At 43.4% G+C, this 16,385-nt stretch overlaps 1 protein-coding gene across 1 annotated transcript in view; it reads left to right on the forward strand.

The window, feature by feature from the left end:
- The window catches only part of Snx24 (sorting nexin 24), a 129,579-nt gene extending 117,583 nt beyond the window's left edge, over positions 1-11,996 (forward strand). The window contains exons 4-7 of the mRNA XM_090339685.1: positions 6,115-6,209; positions 7,751-7,783; positions 8,195-8,259; positions 10,387-11,996. Of these exons, the coding sequence (XP_090195811.1) occupies positions 6,115-6,209; positions 7,751-7,783; positions 8,195-8,259; positions 10,387-10,454 (261 nt within the window). The 3' untranslated portion in view covers positions 10,455-11,996. The remainder of the gene's footprint in view (positions 1-6,114; positions 6,210-7,750; positions 7,784-8,194; positions 8,260-10,386) is intronic.
- Positions 11,997-16,385: the final 4,389 nt, after the last annotated feature.

Genomic DNA, 16,385 nt, shown 5'->3' on the forward strand with positions numbered 1-16,385 from the left:
CTTTATTGAAACTGAAGTGTTTTAGCTATTTTCATTGTTACCCTTTGACTCTTTGTAATGTTTTTCCTTTAGTCTGTTTGAGATAGGGCCTCACTGTGTAGCCTAGACTGGCTTTGAACTTGTGATCCTTATGCCACAGCCTCGCAGGTGACAGGACCACAAGTGTCCAGCGCATGCCCAAGCCCCACATGTAGTCTATTTTGCATGTGTTTGCCAATAGTGAGGCTTTGAATTCAGCTTTCTTTCTCATGACTGGTAATTAATCACATGGGCCACATCTCCATATCTGGCTTTTTGCTGGTTAATTGGAGCTCATACTCCCTCAGATTTGCTTCCTGGACTGGCTTCAAACCCAGCTCCTTAAAACTCAGTCACCTGAATAGCTAGGATTAGGGGCTTTAGTCCCCAGCACCTGGCTAGCTGGTGTATTTTTTTTTAAGTTATCTGTAGATAGATGACACAGAACGAGGGAGTCATGAAAATGAACTCTGTTCTTGAACCAGAGAAGCAGTAGCTGTCCGGCAGAATACTGTACCATCCTGTTTCATTGTCAGACCAGTGTTTTGAGCCACAGCCCAGTGTGGAAAGCTTTAATGAACCCTAATTGGAAGGCAGCACACACTCCAGCAGGGTCCTCACTGATAAAGAGGAAGAGAACCATGAGCGCAAGGCTGGCCTGTGCCTTGGGGAGCTGGCATACAGCAAGGATTTGATGGTGTCAGGCTCCAGGCCAAAGCAGTGTGCCCAGCAGTGTGACTGTCTCGGCTGAGCTCAGAGCAGGTGTTCCCACACGACGACCAGAGGTCTGGGAACTGGTCTCCTAAAAGCCCAGTTACATGCGTAGGTGCATTTCTGAGCAGCTAAAGGGCCAAGAGTCTGTTCACTAGGTAGATAATAGTTCAAAGTTCCAAAATGGGTGAAATTGGTTGTTAGGAACTGATAGAACAAAAGTTGGCCAAGAAAAGAGCATGGACATGTTTTGAATGCTAGTTGTATAGCAGAGACACATAGAGAGGTCTCCTTTCATCTCTCCAAGGCCCTTAAAAGTAGACAGAGGATGGAGCTAAACCAGGCCTGGCTCCAAAGCCCAGCTTTGTACACCACATGACTTCTAAAGAATGAAAAAGACAGTCAAAAATAAAGGGAAGGTATGATTTGCTATTCAAAAATATAAGAACTAAGAACTTATCTGTGCCTTAAAGCTAGGTGATTTAAGCCAGAGCTGGGTGATAAATACAGTCACAGCACTGGCACAGTGCTGAGCAGGGGTTTTTTTGTGGGGGGGAGGGGCAGGATCCTCATGGAAAAGCTTTTCAAGAAATGAAGAAGACATAAGCGGATAGCTGAAAGGCTCCCGGGTGAGATCATGTGTTTATGAACCAAAAGATTGGGTTGAACTAATTCAATTCCCCTTTTGCATCTCTGTGCTAATTACTGACAGTTGTTTCACTTGTACATATTATATTAAATTAAGTAAATTCTGCCCTATTACCCTGCATCTCTGTTTGGACTTAAGCATTAATTCTTTTCATACATACAAGCTGTCTTACCAGAGTTTAGAAAATATTCCTGTTCCCTACATAACTCAAGGCTTAACTAACCTCTCCTCTCCTTTCTTTAGAACTCTAAATCCCCAAGCAGGTTTTGGTCCTTGTTTTCTGGAAAATATTAATTGAGACTATTCAAGGAATAAGAGTCAACACTCCAAGTTTCTGGAGTTTTCTGTGTTCCCTTAGCCAGAATGTCTTACCTAAAACAATGTGATCATTCGTTTGGAGAAGTCGGGAGAGGCCATGCACGATGAAGTCCTGTGCTATGCTATAGAGGTAGCCAGTGCATTGCAAGCCAATCTGTCAAGGCAAATAAACAATTCACCTTGTTAAAATTCCCTAAATCTTGCATTAATAAAACCAAAGTAACCCCCAGAACACTCAAGAGATGTCTTTCTCCATGCTGCTGTGATGGATGGCATGTCTCAAGATCCTGGAAATTAAGTAGTTCAGGTCGTTAAAAGTGTCCCACACTTGTTATTGATTTAATTTATTTTAAAAAGGTGGGGGTGGAGATAAGATTGTTGCACCCTCCCTCATTTCGTTTTGAAATCTGAAAGCTTACCATTTGTACAGATAATTCAAACAATTGCTCGTACCCACAGCTTTGCACTTGTTACAGCATGATGCGTTATATTGTTCAATAGGTTTTGCATTGTCCTCCTAAGCGGATAGCTAGAAAGAAATCAGTAACCACTGCAACTTGTATCAGCACGCACACACACACACACACACACACACACACACACATGCTTGGAGATTTGTATACATCATGCTTTCTAGAATTTCTGAGTTTTAACCGCTAAGATAATGACCTGGGCACTCAAAACAAATCCTTTGGGGAAATAACAGATAAAGTCAAATGATTTGAAAGAACCTCCCTGAAATAGTATGAAAAGGTATCTTTGGACAGAGAACGGGTTCCCCCACCTCCTTAATTAGAAATAGAATTCCCAATCACATTTCTTCTTCTCTCTTATTTCTTATACTTCTGAGGTGGCAGAGGGCTGTGTCGGGAACAGAGCTAGGCCTCTCTCCACATGCATCCTCTCCAGGGACTAAGCAGTACTGTGATTGGGCATTGGTATAGCAAGGCCCATCCCCCAAATGCCTGGCAGAACTTCCAACCTGGTTAGTTCTCCTCCCCGCACCCCCCCAACCCTGTGTTTGCCCTGAGCTGGGTAACAGGGTTCCAAAACCTCATGAGAAATGACGCAACTCAAGATATGAATATGGCTAAAAACAAGACCGTGTGTAGAATTATATGTGCGCATAATTTGGCCTGATTTTGATCACTGGTTCTCTATCTTTCGATCAGTGTGGTTGTTCCTGATCTGCCATGCAGAGATATCACCATCATTTCCCATTGTTCCTTGTTAAAAATCTTCACATAGTTAGACAGTGGAGTTAAAATTTAGCATGTCCGTTCTGTATGTATAGTGCATCGTGATCAGAATCACTCCTTGTATTATTTTCCCCTGCATTTATCCAAGCCATCTCATTTACTTTCCTAGTTCTATTTTCTTTTCTTTTCTTTCTTTCTTTCTTTTTTTTTTTTTTTTTGTGGGTCATTGGGCTTGAACTTGGCCTGGGCACTGTCCCTGAGCTCTTCAGCTCAAGGCTACCGCCCTACCCCTGGGCCTGGGCATTGTCTCTTAGCTCTTCAACTTGAAGCTACTGCCCTATCATTGAGCCAAGCCCCACTTCCCATTTTTCTAGAGTTAATTGGAGATAACCGCTAGAGGTTAATTGGAGAGGGTAATTGAAGGACCTCTCAGGTCCTTTTGTGCCAGGGCTGGTTTTGAACCTTGATCCTCCGATCTCAGCCTTCTGAGTAGCTAAGGATTACAGATGTGAGCCACCATGCCCGGCACCTAGTTCTATTTTCTTGTGTGTACATTGACTGCTATGACTGTAGTCATCGCAATACTCAAGAATTGCCTGCTTCCCTTCTTACATTAGCTCCCTCAGATTTTGGGATTTTGTTTTGTGCAAGTATTTGAACCCAGGGCCTTATAGTCTTGCTTGGCTTTTTTTGCTCAAGGCTGGAACACTACCACTTAAGCCTCACCTCCACTTCTGGCATTTTGTGGGCTACATGGAGATAGGAGTTTCTCAGATCTGTCTGCCTGGGATGGCTTATAACTGCAAATTTTCAGCTTTCAACTTCCTTTTAGCTGGGATTACAGGTGGGAGCCAGTGGTGTAGGCTCCTTTCATTGCTCTTTAAAGGCATGTTCTACTGGGAAAAAGTTACCCATGGTGAGTTGGCAAAAGAATCTTGTTAAGTCCAGAGACTATCACATGATTTTGGGTGCTTTGGGGCCAGTATGAGTGGGAAAAAAAAGGGAGGTGAGGGATGGTGTGGCAGTAAATTTGTTAGTAGGCCACACATGCTGATAGATTCTTTTCAAATACATACAAAGATGGTCTTTTCCACTCTCCACCCATTTCTCCCTGAAAACTGCATTTAGACCTTGCAGTACACTGACCTGCCTGTGTCATTATTCTAGCTACTTAGCAGATGTCTCTCTCTCTCTCTCTCTCTCTCTCTCTCTCTCTCTCTCTTTTTTTAATGTATAGAGGGGTTACAGTTATATTCCCCAGATAGAAGGTGCATTACTTCTCATACATTGATACCCCTTCTCCTGTTTTTGTCCCCATTTCCTTCCCCCCCTCCCCTCCCCTCATGTTCCCCCTCTTATTTCAAATAAACAAATAAATATTCATATAATATACCAGGTAACAAAGTCAGATACTGCAACAATATGAGATTAACCAAAGGGCAACACAAGAGAAGAGAGAAAAACATAGTACATTAAGAACAATAGTTACGGGCCGGGAGTTTGGCCTAGTGGTTAAAGTGCTTGCCTAGCATGCATGAAGACCCGGGTTCGATTCCTCGGTACCACATATATAGAAAAAAGCCGGAAGTGGTGCTGAGGCTCAAGTGGTAGAGCTCTAGCCTTGAGAAAGTCCAAGGACAGTGCTCAGGCCCTGAGCTCAAGCCCAGGACTGGCAAAAAAAAAAAAAAAAAAAAAGAACAACAGTTACTTATAATTAAGCTCTTGTTTCCATGTGCTGGAGGTCCATCAATTTGGCCTCATCCTCTATGGCCTTATATATCTAGGGTTTGAGCTATTGTAATCCTCTGCTAGGAGAGTCCTAGATGTGTACTAATTATTACAAATGACAGAAACCATTGAGTCTATGTTCCTTTGGGTCTGGCTTACTTGACTTAATATGATTTTTTCCAGGTCTTTCCATTTCCTTACAAATGGTACAATGTCATTCTTTCTGATGGCAGCATAGAATTCTATCGCGTATAAATACTACATCTTCATGATCCAATCATCTACTGAGGGGCATCTGGGTTGGTTCCATATCTTTGGTATGGTAAATTATGCTGCAATGAACATCATTGTGCTAGTGGGTTTAGTATGTCCTTGTTTCTGGACGATTAGGTAAATGCCAAGGAGTGGAATTCTGGGTCATAGGGGAGCTCTATGCTTAGTCTTTTGAAGACCTGCCATACTGCTTTCCATAGAGGTCGAACGAGTTTACACTCCCACCAATGGTGTAGTAGTGATTCCTCCTGGCCACCTCCCGCCAGCATCTGTTGTTACTGGATTTCTTGATAATGGCCATTCTAAATGGAGTGAGGTGGAATCTTAGAGTTGTTTTGATTTGCATTTCTTTTATGGCCAGAGATGTCGAACATTTCTTCGTGTGTCTATAGGCCATTCTTATTCCTTCTTCAGAGAAGTCTCTCTTTAAGTCTTTGCTCCATCTTTTAATGGGATGGTTGTTTCTTTGCAGATTTGTTTTGAAGAGATTCAATTTTTTTAACTGTAGATATATTTTAGACATGAGGCCTTTGTCTGTTGCATGGTTAGTGAAAATCTTCTCCCACTCTGTGGGCTTTCTATTTAACTTGCTATCTATGTCCTTTAACAGATCTCTTTAGGTGGAAAAACTCTATAGATTTTTTTTTAAATGATACACCCTTATTTACAGGTAGGTAAAATTGTCGCTGACCCTTTAAGTGGAGCTGTCCAAATGGCAATGTCATCGGATCCTAGACCAAAGTAGATGACATAGCTAAGGAGGTAGATTCAGTCTTCCAGTGAGACAAACTATTTCCTAACAGCCTCTTATGAAAAGACATGTATACCACTTTATCATTTCGTAAAGGAATTTTGATCTACACATCTTGGTGGGGTAATTAATGTGTATTAAAATATTCACTCTGGGTTAGAGTCTCTGTTGTGGTAGGAACCATTTTTACCTGATTCTCCCCTGTCTTATCTATAAGTCACCACTTCAGGTGTTGAAGGTGCTGGTTGAATGAATGAATGAATGAATGAAGTACAATGTCTCCAGATGCTGCATACCATTGTCAACCCAAATTCTTGGGGTAATACAGGTACCATCCTTCCACTGATTGGGAGAATTGTTGCTGGAAAGGACTTTGATGGACACTTATGACTTTTTGATAAAATCCCTTTGATTGATTGCTTAGCAAAGTTGATTTCAGTTTCTAATTCTGTGTTCTGCTTTCACAGGCTGTCATTTTAGAAAATGAAGAACTTCCCAAACTCTTTCTTGATTTCCTAAACGTCAGACACTTGCCTTCTCTACCAAAGGCCGAAAGTTGTGGGTAAGAACTAGCTCACTAGTGACTCTGTGATAAGTGACTAGCCTAGTGGATATCTCATCGTGGTCTCCACGGGGTCCCAGCCTTGGTTGGGACAGCACTCGCTTGCCTCTGTAAGGGATTTTCTACTTAAATCCTCATCTCCATCCTTCAGCGGGCTAAGGCTCGATAAATCATGCTCAGCTGTAAGGATCTTCTAAGTTGCACAGAGTGCTGTTACCTTGTAGGAGCAGAGTCTAGATAGCCTGTCTAGGAATAGTTTGTTTACTTGTGGATATGTAAGCCAAGTAAGTCCATGTCTCCCTGGATAACGTGATTTTATGTAATTCTAAAGCTAACATCACCTTTCAGATTATTTTAGCCAACTCCTTTTGTTTCTTGGTTACATACGACACAAGAATTACTTGTCTTTCCCCAAATCCTTTACCTCGTAGTGGGCAAAGCCCATGCTTTGTCGTGTGTAAGACCTCTTTCTCCACTGACTTGAGCTTCTGTCTCCAAAACATGGTGTCTCTGAGCTTCATACCCAAAGCCGTGTCTTGAAGCATTAATTGTGCTGGGTGCTGCTGCCTCACACCTGTAATCTCAGCCACTCAGGAGGGTCAGATCTGAGACCAGCTGGGCAGAGATGTCCGTGAGACTCTAATTAACAACCAGAAAACCGGAAGTAGAGCTGTGCTGCCAACTGACAGAGCCCTAGCCTTGAGTAAAAAAGCTCTAGGGACAGCACCTAGGCTCTAAGTTTGAGCCCCATGACCACCACAGCCAATACCAAAACTGAGTTAACTCTTTAATAAGCCACTTGCCTGGCTCCATGTATAGGGCTTGAGCTGAGCCAGTTTCCACAGACGTCACTATCCATGCACAGTAAATTCATTCACAAAGACGCATTATGTCCAAATCCAAGCAGGGAGAGGTTTCATTCCCGTCACCTCCAGCTTCCAGATCCTCCTGAGAATTCCTGAATTCAACATGGCCAAGCCAAGCTCACTCAATGTCACCTTAAACCCCAGCTGCCTGCAGCACGAGCGGCATCTAGTAGACACCTGTCTTAGCCCTTCACTAATACTGTATACGTACAGCCACTTGCTCGAACCCCTTATTATACTCCTCTCTTCCCAATCATCTATGTGCTCCATGTCTTCTGCGCTCATGTGTGAGCCTGCATTTCCTGGGAGGGTTAAGTATTTTAAGAAGAGACACTTACAGTATCAGTGAGTGAGTAATTTTCTCCTTGATGCAAAGTCAATCCACATACTAAAACCTGAGGATTTTCAAGGGATCTCAAGGAACATTAAAACCCAAGGATTCTTTGGCATGAGTCATCAACCCATTGATCCATAGCCCAAGACAAGCGCCCCAGCTCTCCCCTGCCCCTCCCTCTCTCTCTCCCCTGCCCCCTTTCTCTCCTTCTCCTTCTCCTCTTCCTCATGTTTCCCAATTCAGTGCTCTACAAATCCAAACAATTTTTCCCTTCGTTCACATACACATTGACCTAACTTATTTGGTCTGTTGTTTATTTTTGTCTTTCACAACAATTTTAGATCTTTTGATGAGACCGAATCAGAAGAGTCAAGGTAAGATTCCTTAGTTCTAGAGCTTGCAGTTTTGTTTAAAAAGTCTTCATTGCCCATGGCCTGTTTTCTCTGGAAAACCTTTGCTGGCAATTGGTTTTATGGTGATAACTTTTGGATTAGGGAGTTGGGGGAGCACTCCATTATAATTACAAGTAAGCCTGGCTTGCATGCTATTTGTTCGGAGACCACACCCCAAGATCTCAGCCTCATTGTGTGATGGGTTGTGTGTCGCATGTGTGCTACAGTCTTCAGAGCACTGGTGAGAAGATGCATGTAGTGCCGGTTTTCTGCCTCGCACACTCTGCTAGATGCATGAACCTTGAGCAGTTTGATCCCCTCAAAGCTAGTTTGTAGTGTTTTCTGTTTACCATCGTCCCCTGATGCTGACATGCCTGTTCTTGACCTTTCCAGCAAACTGTCCCACCAGCCGGTGCTGCTGTTCCTCAGGGATCCATTCGTCTTGCCTGTAGCCAGCGGTAATCAAACCTGTCATCTGCTAACAGCTCTTTACTGATCTGACCCTACACCACATAAACCACGTTTTTAATACAGGTCTAACAGAGTGACATTGGTCCAAGGCTTAATAATCTGCCAATAAACTCGTGCTCTTGGTGTAAGAGACATTCAGAATTTTAATTGGGGCTGGCCTTTCTAGAAGAAATGTAATTTTTCTTTCTCTCTCTTACCAGACAATTTTGAATTTGAGTAGGAAGAGATCAGAGAAAAGGGCATTTGTTTCCCTTAATATTTCATGGTGTTATTTGGGTCTCTGCTTATTTGTTTTTGTTTTTATCTTTATCAAGATAGCCAGACTTGGATCCTACGCTCTTAGTCTTTCTCCAAATCAGCATATATATGTCACAGTCATATTTGCATTTCCATTAAATTGCAGCATCCTTGATGGTGGAGTCTATGATCTTAAAAGTTATATATTTTAAACACAGCTAATTGATTTAAATATAACTGAGATCAATACTGTAGCCTGAGTCCTTTCTCCATGGGAATTCCCCAGAGTCCTTCTCAAAATGTTGACTTATGCACATTCTCAGACATCATCTCATTTAATTTTCTTAGCAACCTTGAGAAGTAGGCAGGACATCCATTAGCACAGGCTGAATAAGAAAATGAGAAGGTCCACATAGGGTGGGTACTTGCCCAGCTGAGAGGGCAGACCTTGTTGCCTGAATTCTCCTCTGTGCTTTGTGCCCAGTAAATTTTCTGCCTTTGTTTCTGAAAGGCTTTCAGTTGCATACCGTGTAGAATGAGCAATGAAGCCATTCCTTGTTGCTGACAGTAAAACTTTACCCACAGAAAGAGACAAAAGACTGCTCGTACTCTGATCCCTCGCTTCTGTGTCTTGTTGTGACCAAGACTACAGCCTTTATCTGCAAACGTCTTTCCCTAATGCCCTGGTGACAGAGCTATCGTTGCTATAAAGAATGTCATCTCAGTGGTTTGCCTGTAAGGTCTCTGTCCATGTGGAATAGGTAGCTACCTCTTGCAAGCACTTAGCTGCCCATGCTTAACAAATACACATTTATTCTGCCTAGTTAGGCTAAAACATTGTATTTAGCAAATAGTCACAAAGCAACCTCATCAACCTAAATAGGCAGTTGGTTTGGGGTTATTTTTATTTTATTTGTATTTTTTGCTAGTCCTGAGGCTTGAACTCAGGGCCTGGGCACTGTCCTTGGACATTTTTGCTCGAGGCTAGTGCTCTGCCACTTGAGCCACAGAGCCTCTTCTGGCTTTTTCTGTGTATGTGGTACCAAGGAATTGAACCAAGGGCTCCGTGCATGCTAGGCAAGCACTCTACCACTAGGCTATGCTTCCTGCCCCTGGGGTTTTTGTTTGTTTTGTTTTGCTTTTTGATACCAGTCTTAGAAATTGAACTCAGGGCCAAAGCCAGAGCTCTCGCACTTAAGCCACAGTGCCACTTCTGGTCTTTTCTAAGTAGTTTATTGGAGATAATAATTTCACAGACTTTTCTGTTGAGTTAGTTTCGAACCGCAATCCTCAGATCTCAGCCTTCTGAGTAGCTAGGATTACAGGTGTGAGTCACAAGTGCCTGATTAGGCAGTGTTTTTATAAAATATTTATACTGCCTTTGTGTGTGTGTGTGTGTGTGTGTGTGTGTGTGTGTGTGTGTGTGTGTGTCCCAGTGATAGAGCTTGAACTCAGGGTGCTGTAAACCACAGTGGAAAAACTGCAGCCAAGTATTCCCAGTAGAGATCTTGGAATTCCTTCAAGTATATTGAGATTTTGTTAGAAATTGAATTGCCAGTGTAATCCATCTTCCCTGTGAGAAAACATTCAGATAAAGAGCTGGCCTAGCAGTGTTCACCATTAGGACACCCCTGAAATCAATAGGCTACAAATCTGGCCACACATTTCTGCAGTGATTCTTGGGAAGACTGAGTGCCTCCAGCCACAGGCATAAGGGATAGATAGATGGCACACCCAGCCCACGGCTGCTGGCCACGTCCATTCGTGGCCATGCCCTTTCCCTGGCTGGGCTGCTTTGGCCCTGCTGTTTCAGGCTATAGAATACCTGTTATCTTGTTGGTACTTGTATGAAAAGCAGTTTTCCTTTTGTTTTGCAGACTTTCCAAATGTGGTTATTGAAGGAGTTCTCCACGGGGTCTTTTACCCCCATCCACAGCCCAGGTAGAAGTCTTCCGTGGTGCCAGAAAGCGGAAGAGTTTCAAAGTCATACTCCAGAAAATCAACCTCTACCAAATGAACCTACACGGACATAGCTTGAGCTAGTGGTGAAATTCAGGCCCAGCTTAATTCAGGGCAGGATGTTTCCATTAGAATGGTGCTTTCAAAAAGAGAAGCGGAACCAGAGAAGTGGTTAAGTCCAAGTGTTTTAAGTAGATTGTAGCTGCCCACTTTGAAACCCCTGGACTTGGTGACCAGAGAAGTTTCCTGGAGCTCCGAGTGTCCCAGACCAAAGCTCTGCTCTGCTTCAGTTTTACAGTCTCCTAACTGAAGAGTCTCCCGAGTCACACAGACGTGGATCAAGCTTTGGTGGCCTTTCTCTTCAGAGCTCATAACACACTGAACTTCCTTGCTATGAGATTTCCTCAGCCAGTGGGAGTGTGAGCACCCCAGAAGGAGTCCCAGAAACACACTGTCCTTCAGGTGAAGAAGGAGCTGGACTGGGGATTCATTACACAGACAAGATCCTGCCTTGAAGATCACAGTATTGTGACTTACCTGAGGTAGGGCTGCAGCTCACTCTAGGGACGGCTTATTTTTTTCTCTACTACAGGAGAAATAAGTGTGATTCCTGAAGAGCAACTGATGTTGTCAGTAGATTTGTAAAGAGATTCTGTATTTTAAAAAGGCATTCAGTTATCTGGGCACTGGTGGCTCACGCCTGTAATCCTTGCTACTCAGGAGGCTGAGATCTGAGGATCAGGGTTTGAGGCCAGCCTTGTCAGGAAAGACTGTGAAATTCTTTATCTCCAATTTTCAAGCTAAAAACCAGACATAAAAGTATGGCTTAAGTTAAGTAGAATATGAGCCTTGAGCAGAAAGGCCAAGTCCCTGAGTTGAAGCCTTCCTAGTACCAGCACAACCAAAACAAAAACAAGGAAATAAATCAAAACAAAACATTTCAACACAAGATCCCACATAGCCCTGCAAGATGCCTGTGGAGAAGCAGGCGTGAAAGGTTTCTGACTGATGGGACATGGTGAACAACAATCCTCTGGCTCTTCTCTCCGGTGAGCATTTGTCACACCACTCAGTGCCATTGCTGCAGGATGTCTCGTCATCTGTACTGGTTGTTTCTCATTCATCTCATGAGCTGACTTAAGTGTGTATGACATAATCCTCCCACTGTGCATTGCGCAGACAGTCCTCTTTGAGTAGTGAAAGAACGAAGCATAGTTGTATAGATGTGCTATCAGTGGGCATTTCATTCAGAATTGTTAGTCTATTTATGATAGTTTCTGTGTAGGAGAACAAATATTTAAAAGCAAACAATAACTATATCATGAATTTTTATTAGAATTCAATTACACAGGTCGAACTCCTGCTGAAAACTTCTAAAGATATATTTTATGATAGATTATGTGATAGTACCTGTTGGAAATAAGCAAGAACTAAATAATCAAGTACCATCAACCCCAAATAACCGAATAGTCATGTATTGCAGATACTTTTTAAAGGTTTTTATGTTACTGGCTATTTTGAGTTAAATAAAAACAAATAGAATTTGTCTTCTGTGCCTGGAACTTTATGCAACACACAAATGTAAAACCTGTCAACATACCCAGAGACACTTCTTTCTAAGCATTTATTATTAAGCCAGTAGATAATTCATTGAATGATTTAGCAGAATAGTCACGTCTGTGTGTGTGTGTGTGTGTGTGTGTGTGTGTGTGTGTGTGTGTCCCAGTGATAGAGCTTGAACTCAGGGTTACTCACTCAGCTTGCATGCTCAAGGCTGAGCCATGCCTCCAGCCCACTATTTTGTTTTGTTATAATTGGAGCTGGAGTGTTAAGACCTTACTGCCCAAGCTAGCTTTGAACCTTCAACTTCTGCATCTCCACTTTCTGAGTAACTAGGATTACATCCATGAGCCATCTGCACCAGCAAAGATGAATATTTTTTAAACAAATATAAAATGAATACACATGGTGCTCAAGAAATCTTCACGGGCTGGAAGCATGGCCGAGTGGTAGAGTGCTTGCCTAGCATGCACGAAGACCCAGGTTCAATTCCTTGGTACCACATACACAGAAAAAGCTGGAAGTGATGCTGTGGCTCAAGTGGAAGAGTGCTAGCCTTGAGAAAGCCCAAGGACAGTGCCCAGGCTCTGAGTTCAATCCCCAGGACTGGCCAAAAAGAAAAGAAAAGAAAAAGAAATATTTTTGTTGTTGTTATACCAGCACTAGGGCTTAAACTCAAGATTTCTTGCTGTCACTTGGCTTTTTCACTCAAGGCTAGCTCTCTATCACTTGAGCCACCATTCTACTTCCAGCTCTTTTCTAGTTAATTGGAGGCAAGAGTCTCATGGCTTTTTCTTCTCAGGTTGGCTTTGAACCATGATCTTCACATCATAAGCGTAGACAGTTCTATTTGGTCAATCTTACTATTATAATCTAGTTTTAAAACATATAGAAATCCCATAATCACTGAAACAGAGAAATAATCACACTGCAGAAACAACAAATGGCTTCCGTTTCTTGTTAATTTTTGATCAATCGATCAAAAATTGAGTGGTTGCCTCAACTGCTATGTTAACAGGATATTGGGATCAGTGTCATCTGTGGCTCAAACCTGTAATTTTAGCTACTCAGGAGGCTAAGATCTGAGGATTACCAACCTAGGCTGGAAAGTTCACTAGAATCCATTTCCAATTAACTAGTAAAAAGCTGGGCTGTGGTGTGCCTCCAGTGGTAGAGCCCTGCCAAACAAGCTAAGTAAACACAAAGCTCCAAGTTCTCCAGTGCCAGCCAAAAAAAGAGGACATTATGCAGGGTACTGGTGGCTCATGTCTGTCATCCTAGCTACCTAGGAGTCTGAGAGCTGAGGATTAAGGTTCAAAGCCAACTCAGACAGGAAAGTCCATGAGCGCTAGCCTTGAGCAGAAAAGCTCAGAGACAGCACCCCTGCAGGCTCTGGGTTCAAGCCCAATGACTGACAAAATTTTAAAGTCAGCATCTAGTATGTAGTTAGTATAAAAAGAAAGAAGAGAAGAAAGGAGAGAGAGAGAGAGAGAGAGAGAGAGAGAGAGAGAGAGAGAGAGAGAGAGAGAGCGAGAGAGAGCGCATGCCTGGTTCCATGTCAAAATCCTAGCCACTTAAGACGCTGAGATCTGATCATGATTCAAAGGCAGCCCTATTGCAAAAAAGACCATGAGGCTCTTACCTCCAGTTAACCACCAAAAAGCCAGACATGGAACTGTGGCTCAAGTGATACAGTGACAGCCTTGAGTAAAAAAGCTAAGGGACAGCACCCAGGCCCTGAGTTGAAACCCCAGTACCAGCAATCCCTCGCCTCCAAAAAAAAATCTTAAGAAGATAGGCGCAACAGATGATAGAACCCAGCCCGCTGATGGACAAATGATGACCCATTCTACATAGACAAAGCTGTGGACATAAGCAGACAAGCCGGTCACTAACGGTCACGTATTGAGAGCAATCAACTTTCTAGGGGTAGGATAAGAGGCTGGAGGGAGGCAGACATGGGGAGCTGGGCTCTAAAAGATGTCAGCTAATAAAGGCAGATGGGATAATGGTTGCATAACTATACACATGTATTCTGCCACAATATTATCTAGTAAAACTGGTTAAAATTGCAATTTGCAGCCCTATGTTTTATGGTAATAAAGTGACTTTATTTTTGGCTGGCTACAGTGCTTGCACTTGGGTCCTACTGTTTACTTGGCCAGCTCCTTCACAGCTGGGGCTTGAATGAGCCACACCTCCAGCTCAGCTTTTTGCTCACTAATTGATGTGAAAGTCTAGTGAACTTTACTGCCTGAGCTGGCTTTGAACTCAGATCCTCCAGGTCTCAGCTTCCTGAGTAGCTGGGATTACAAGTGAGAGTAAGGGACTTGGAGAAGGCATGTGGGCTGTGGTGGTTTTATCCTCAGTGATAAGTATAGGTTTTGAATTCGGCAGCAGAAAGCCAGGCTAAGTAGCAAACTACATGCTAGACATTGACTTTCTCTCCATGCAGACACAGAGCCCCCTCAAAGACAGGGCCACGGGTTTCTTGTATGAAGGGGAGATAGAATAATAATGTTGAGCTAGAGTATATATAATCTGCTTGAGAATTCTTCTATGTCCTAAGAGTGTGACCTGTATACACAAGCCACTTCCTACTTTCAGGTGTAACAGCAGCTTCTGTGACATCATTGGCTTCCCTCGTGGTGACAGTCCATGTTACTCAATCTGACTGTTGTGCCTTTGGGTGTCACAAGTTGGTCTGAGACAGTGTATTATTGCTAAGTAGATACCCCAGGCTGGCTTTCAGACTTACCCCTCCTGCCTCAGTCTGCGGCTGGGATTACAGGTGAAACTACCATACCCCGCAGTCACTTGCCTCACGTTTGCCAGGCTACTTCTGCCATACTTTTTAAGCATCAAATGGGAAAATTTCATTGTTGGTTTCATTTGTTTGTTTATTTGTTTTTTAAAGTAATCTTGGAAAAACACTAGAGTTGACATCTAAAAGCCAGTGGGTTTCACGGTTCTGGTCTCGAGAGCAGATGATTCCTGGGAGGATAAAGTAGGTGTCTTGTCGCTGGTCACTGATGTTAGACATCCAGACTGAGCAGCAGTTGGATATGGGTGGGACACTTTCTGTCTAGGGACATGAACTCAGGCCCAGGTTCTGAGCCCAGGAGGAGACACATAGGGTGTGAGTAGTGAGGCCTCAGGGTGAGCAAGCTCTGACAGGGCCTCCACTGCAGCCACGAGATGTGGCAGGAAGCAGTGGCCAAGGCCTACCACCACCTCGGCAGAGTCCTCCTAGAGAGGGCTGTGTTGCAGGCCAGTGGAGGACATGGTATCCTGCTCCCATCTGACTGGTCCTCTGCCTCCTCATCACAGAGCACCTGCTAGAGTCACCTGAAGCTCATCTGTCTTTAGAGTCCAAGTAGAAGCCAGAGTTGAAATCTCCAGATGAGGTTTCCTACCCAAATAACAGCCTAATCATTCCCAGACAGTAGCACTAGCTAGTTTCAAAGGCCCAGAACGAGTGGGAGCAAATCCTTGATGTTCTGAAAAGCTAAAGGGTATAGAGACGTGCATGCACAGCTTCCTTAGATCTTCAAAAGCAAGGAGCATGCCAGGAACTGTTGTTTGGACCTCTAAATCCTAGCTACTCAGGAGGTTTGAGATCTGAGGATCACAGTTCAGAGCAAACCAGAGCAGGAAAGTCCATGGAATTCTTATCTCCAGTTCATCACCAAAAAGCCAGAAGTGAAGCTGTGGATCTAAGCAAAAAAGCTCAGGCCCTCCTTGAGTTCAAGCCACAGGACTGGCACCAAAAGGAAGAAAGGGAGGGGAGGACAGGGGAGGGGAGAGAAGGGGAGGGGACGGGAAGAACCTGGAACAGCCAGGCACTGGTATTCACACCTTAATCCTATCTACTCAGGAGAGACCTGGAAGACCGCAATACAAAGCCACCATGGGTAAACAAGTTTGAAAAACTCCATATATAATTAACAACAACAACAACAAAAAGAAAACAGCAAAGACCTATGCTGGCAGTATGGGCTCAAGTAGTAGACTGCCAGCCAAGCAAACAATTCAAAGCAGATACAAGGACTAAAATTCAAACCTTGATAATGTCATGAAAAGGATAGATGGAGCCTCAATGTATTTATTGGCTTCTCCAAATTTGTGACTCCCAGTTATCGTAACTTAAATAGTAGTGGGATAAGAATTCTATGAATTCGGGCCGGGAGTTTGGCCTAGTGGTTAAAGTGCTTACCTAGCATGCATGAAGACCCGGGTTCAATTCCTCGGTACCACATACATAGAAAAAAGCCGGAAGTGGTGCTGAGGCTCAAGTGGTAGAGCTCTAGCCTTGAGAAAGTCCAAGGACAGTGCTCAGGCCCTGAGCTCAAGCCCG

This window comes from Megascapheus bottae, chromosome 10, assembly GCF_031878675.1.
Source record: "Megascapheus bottae isolate mThoBot1 chromosome 10, mThoBot2.hap1, whole genome shotgun sequence".
Taxonomy (NCBI): Eukaryota; Metazoa; Chordata; class Mammalia; order Rodentia; family Geomyidae; genus Megascapheus; species Megascapheus bottae.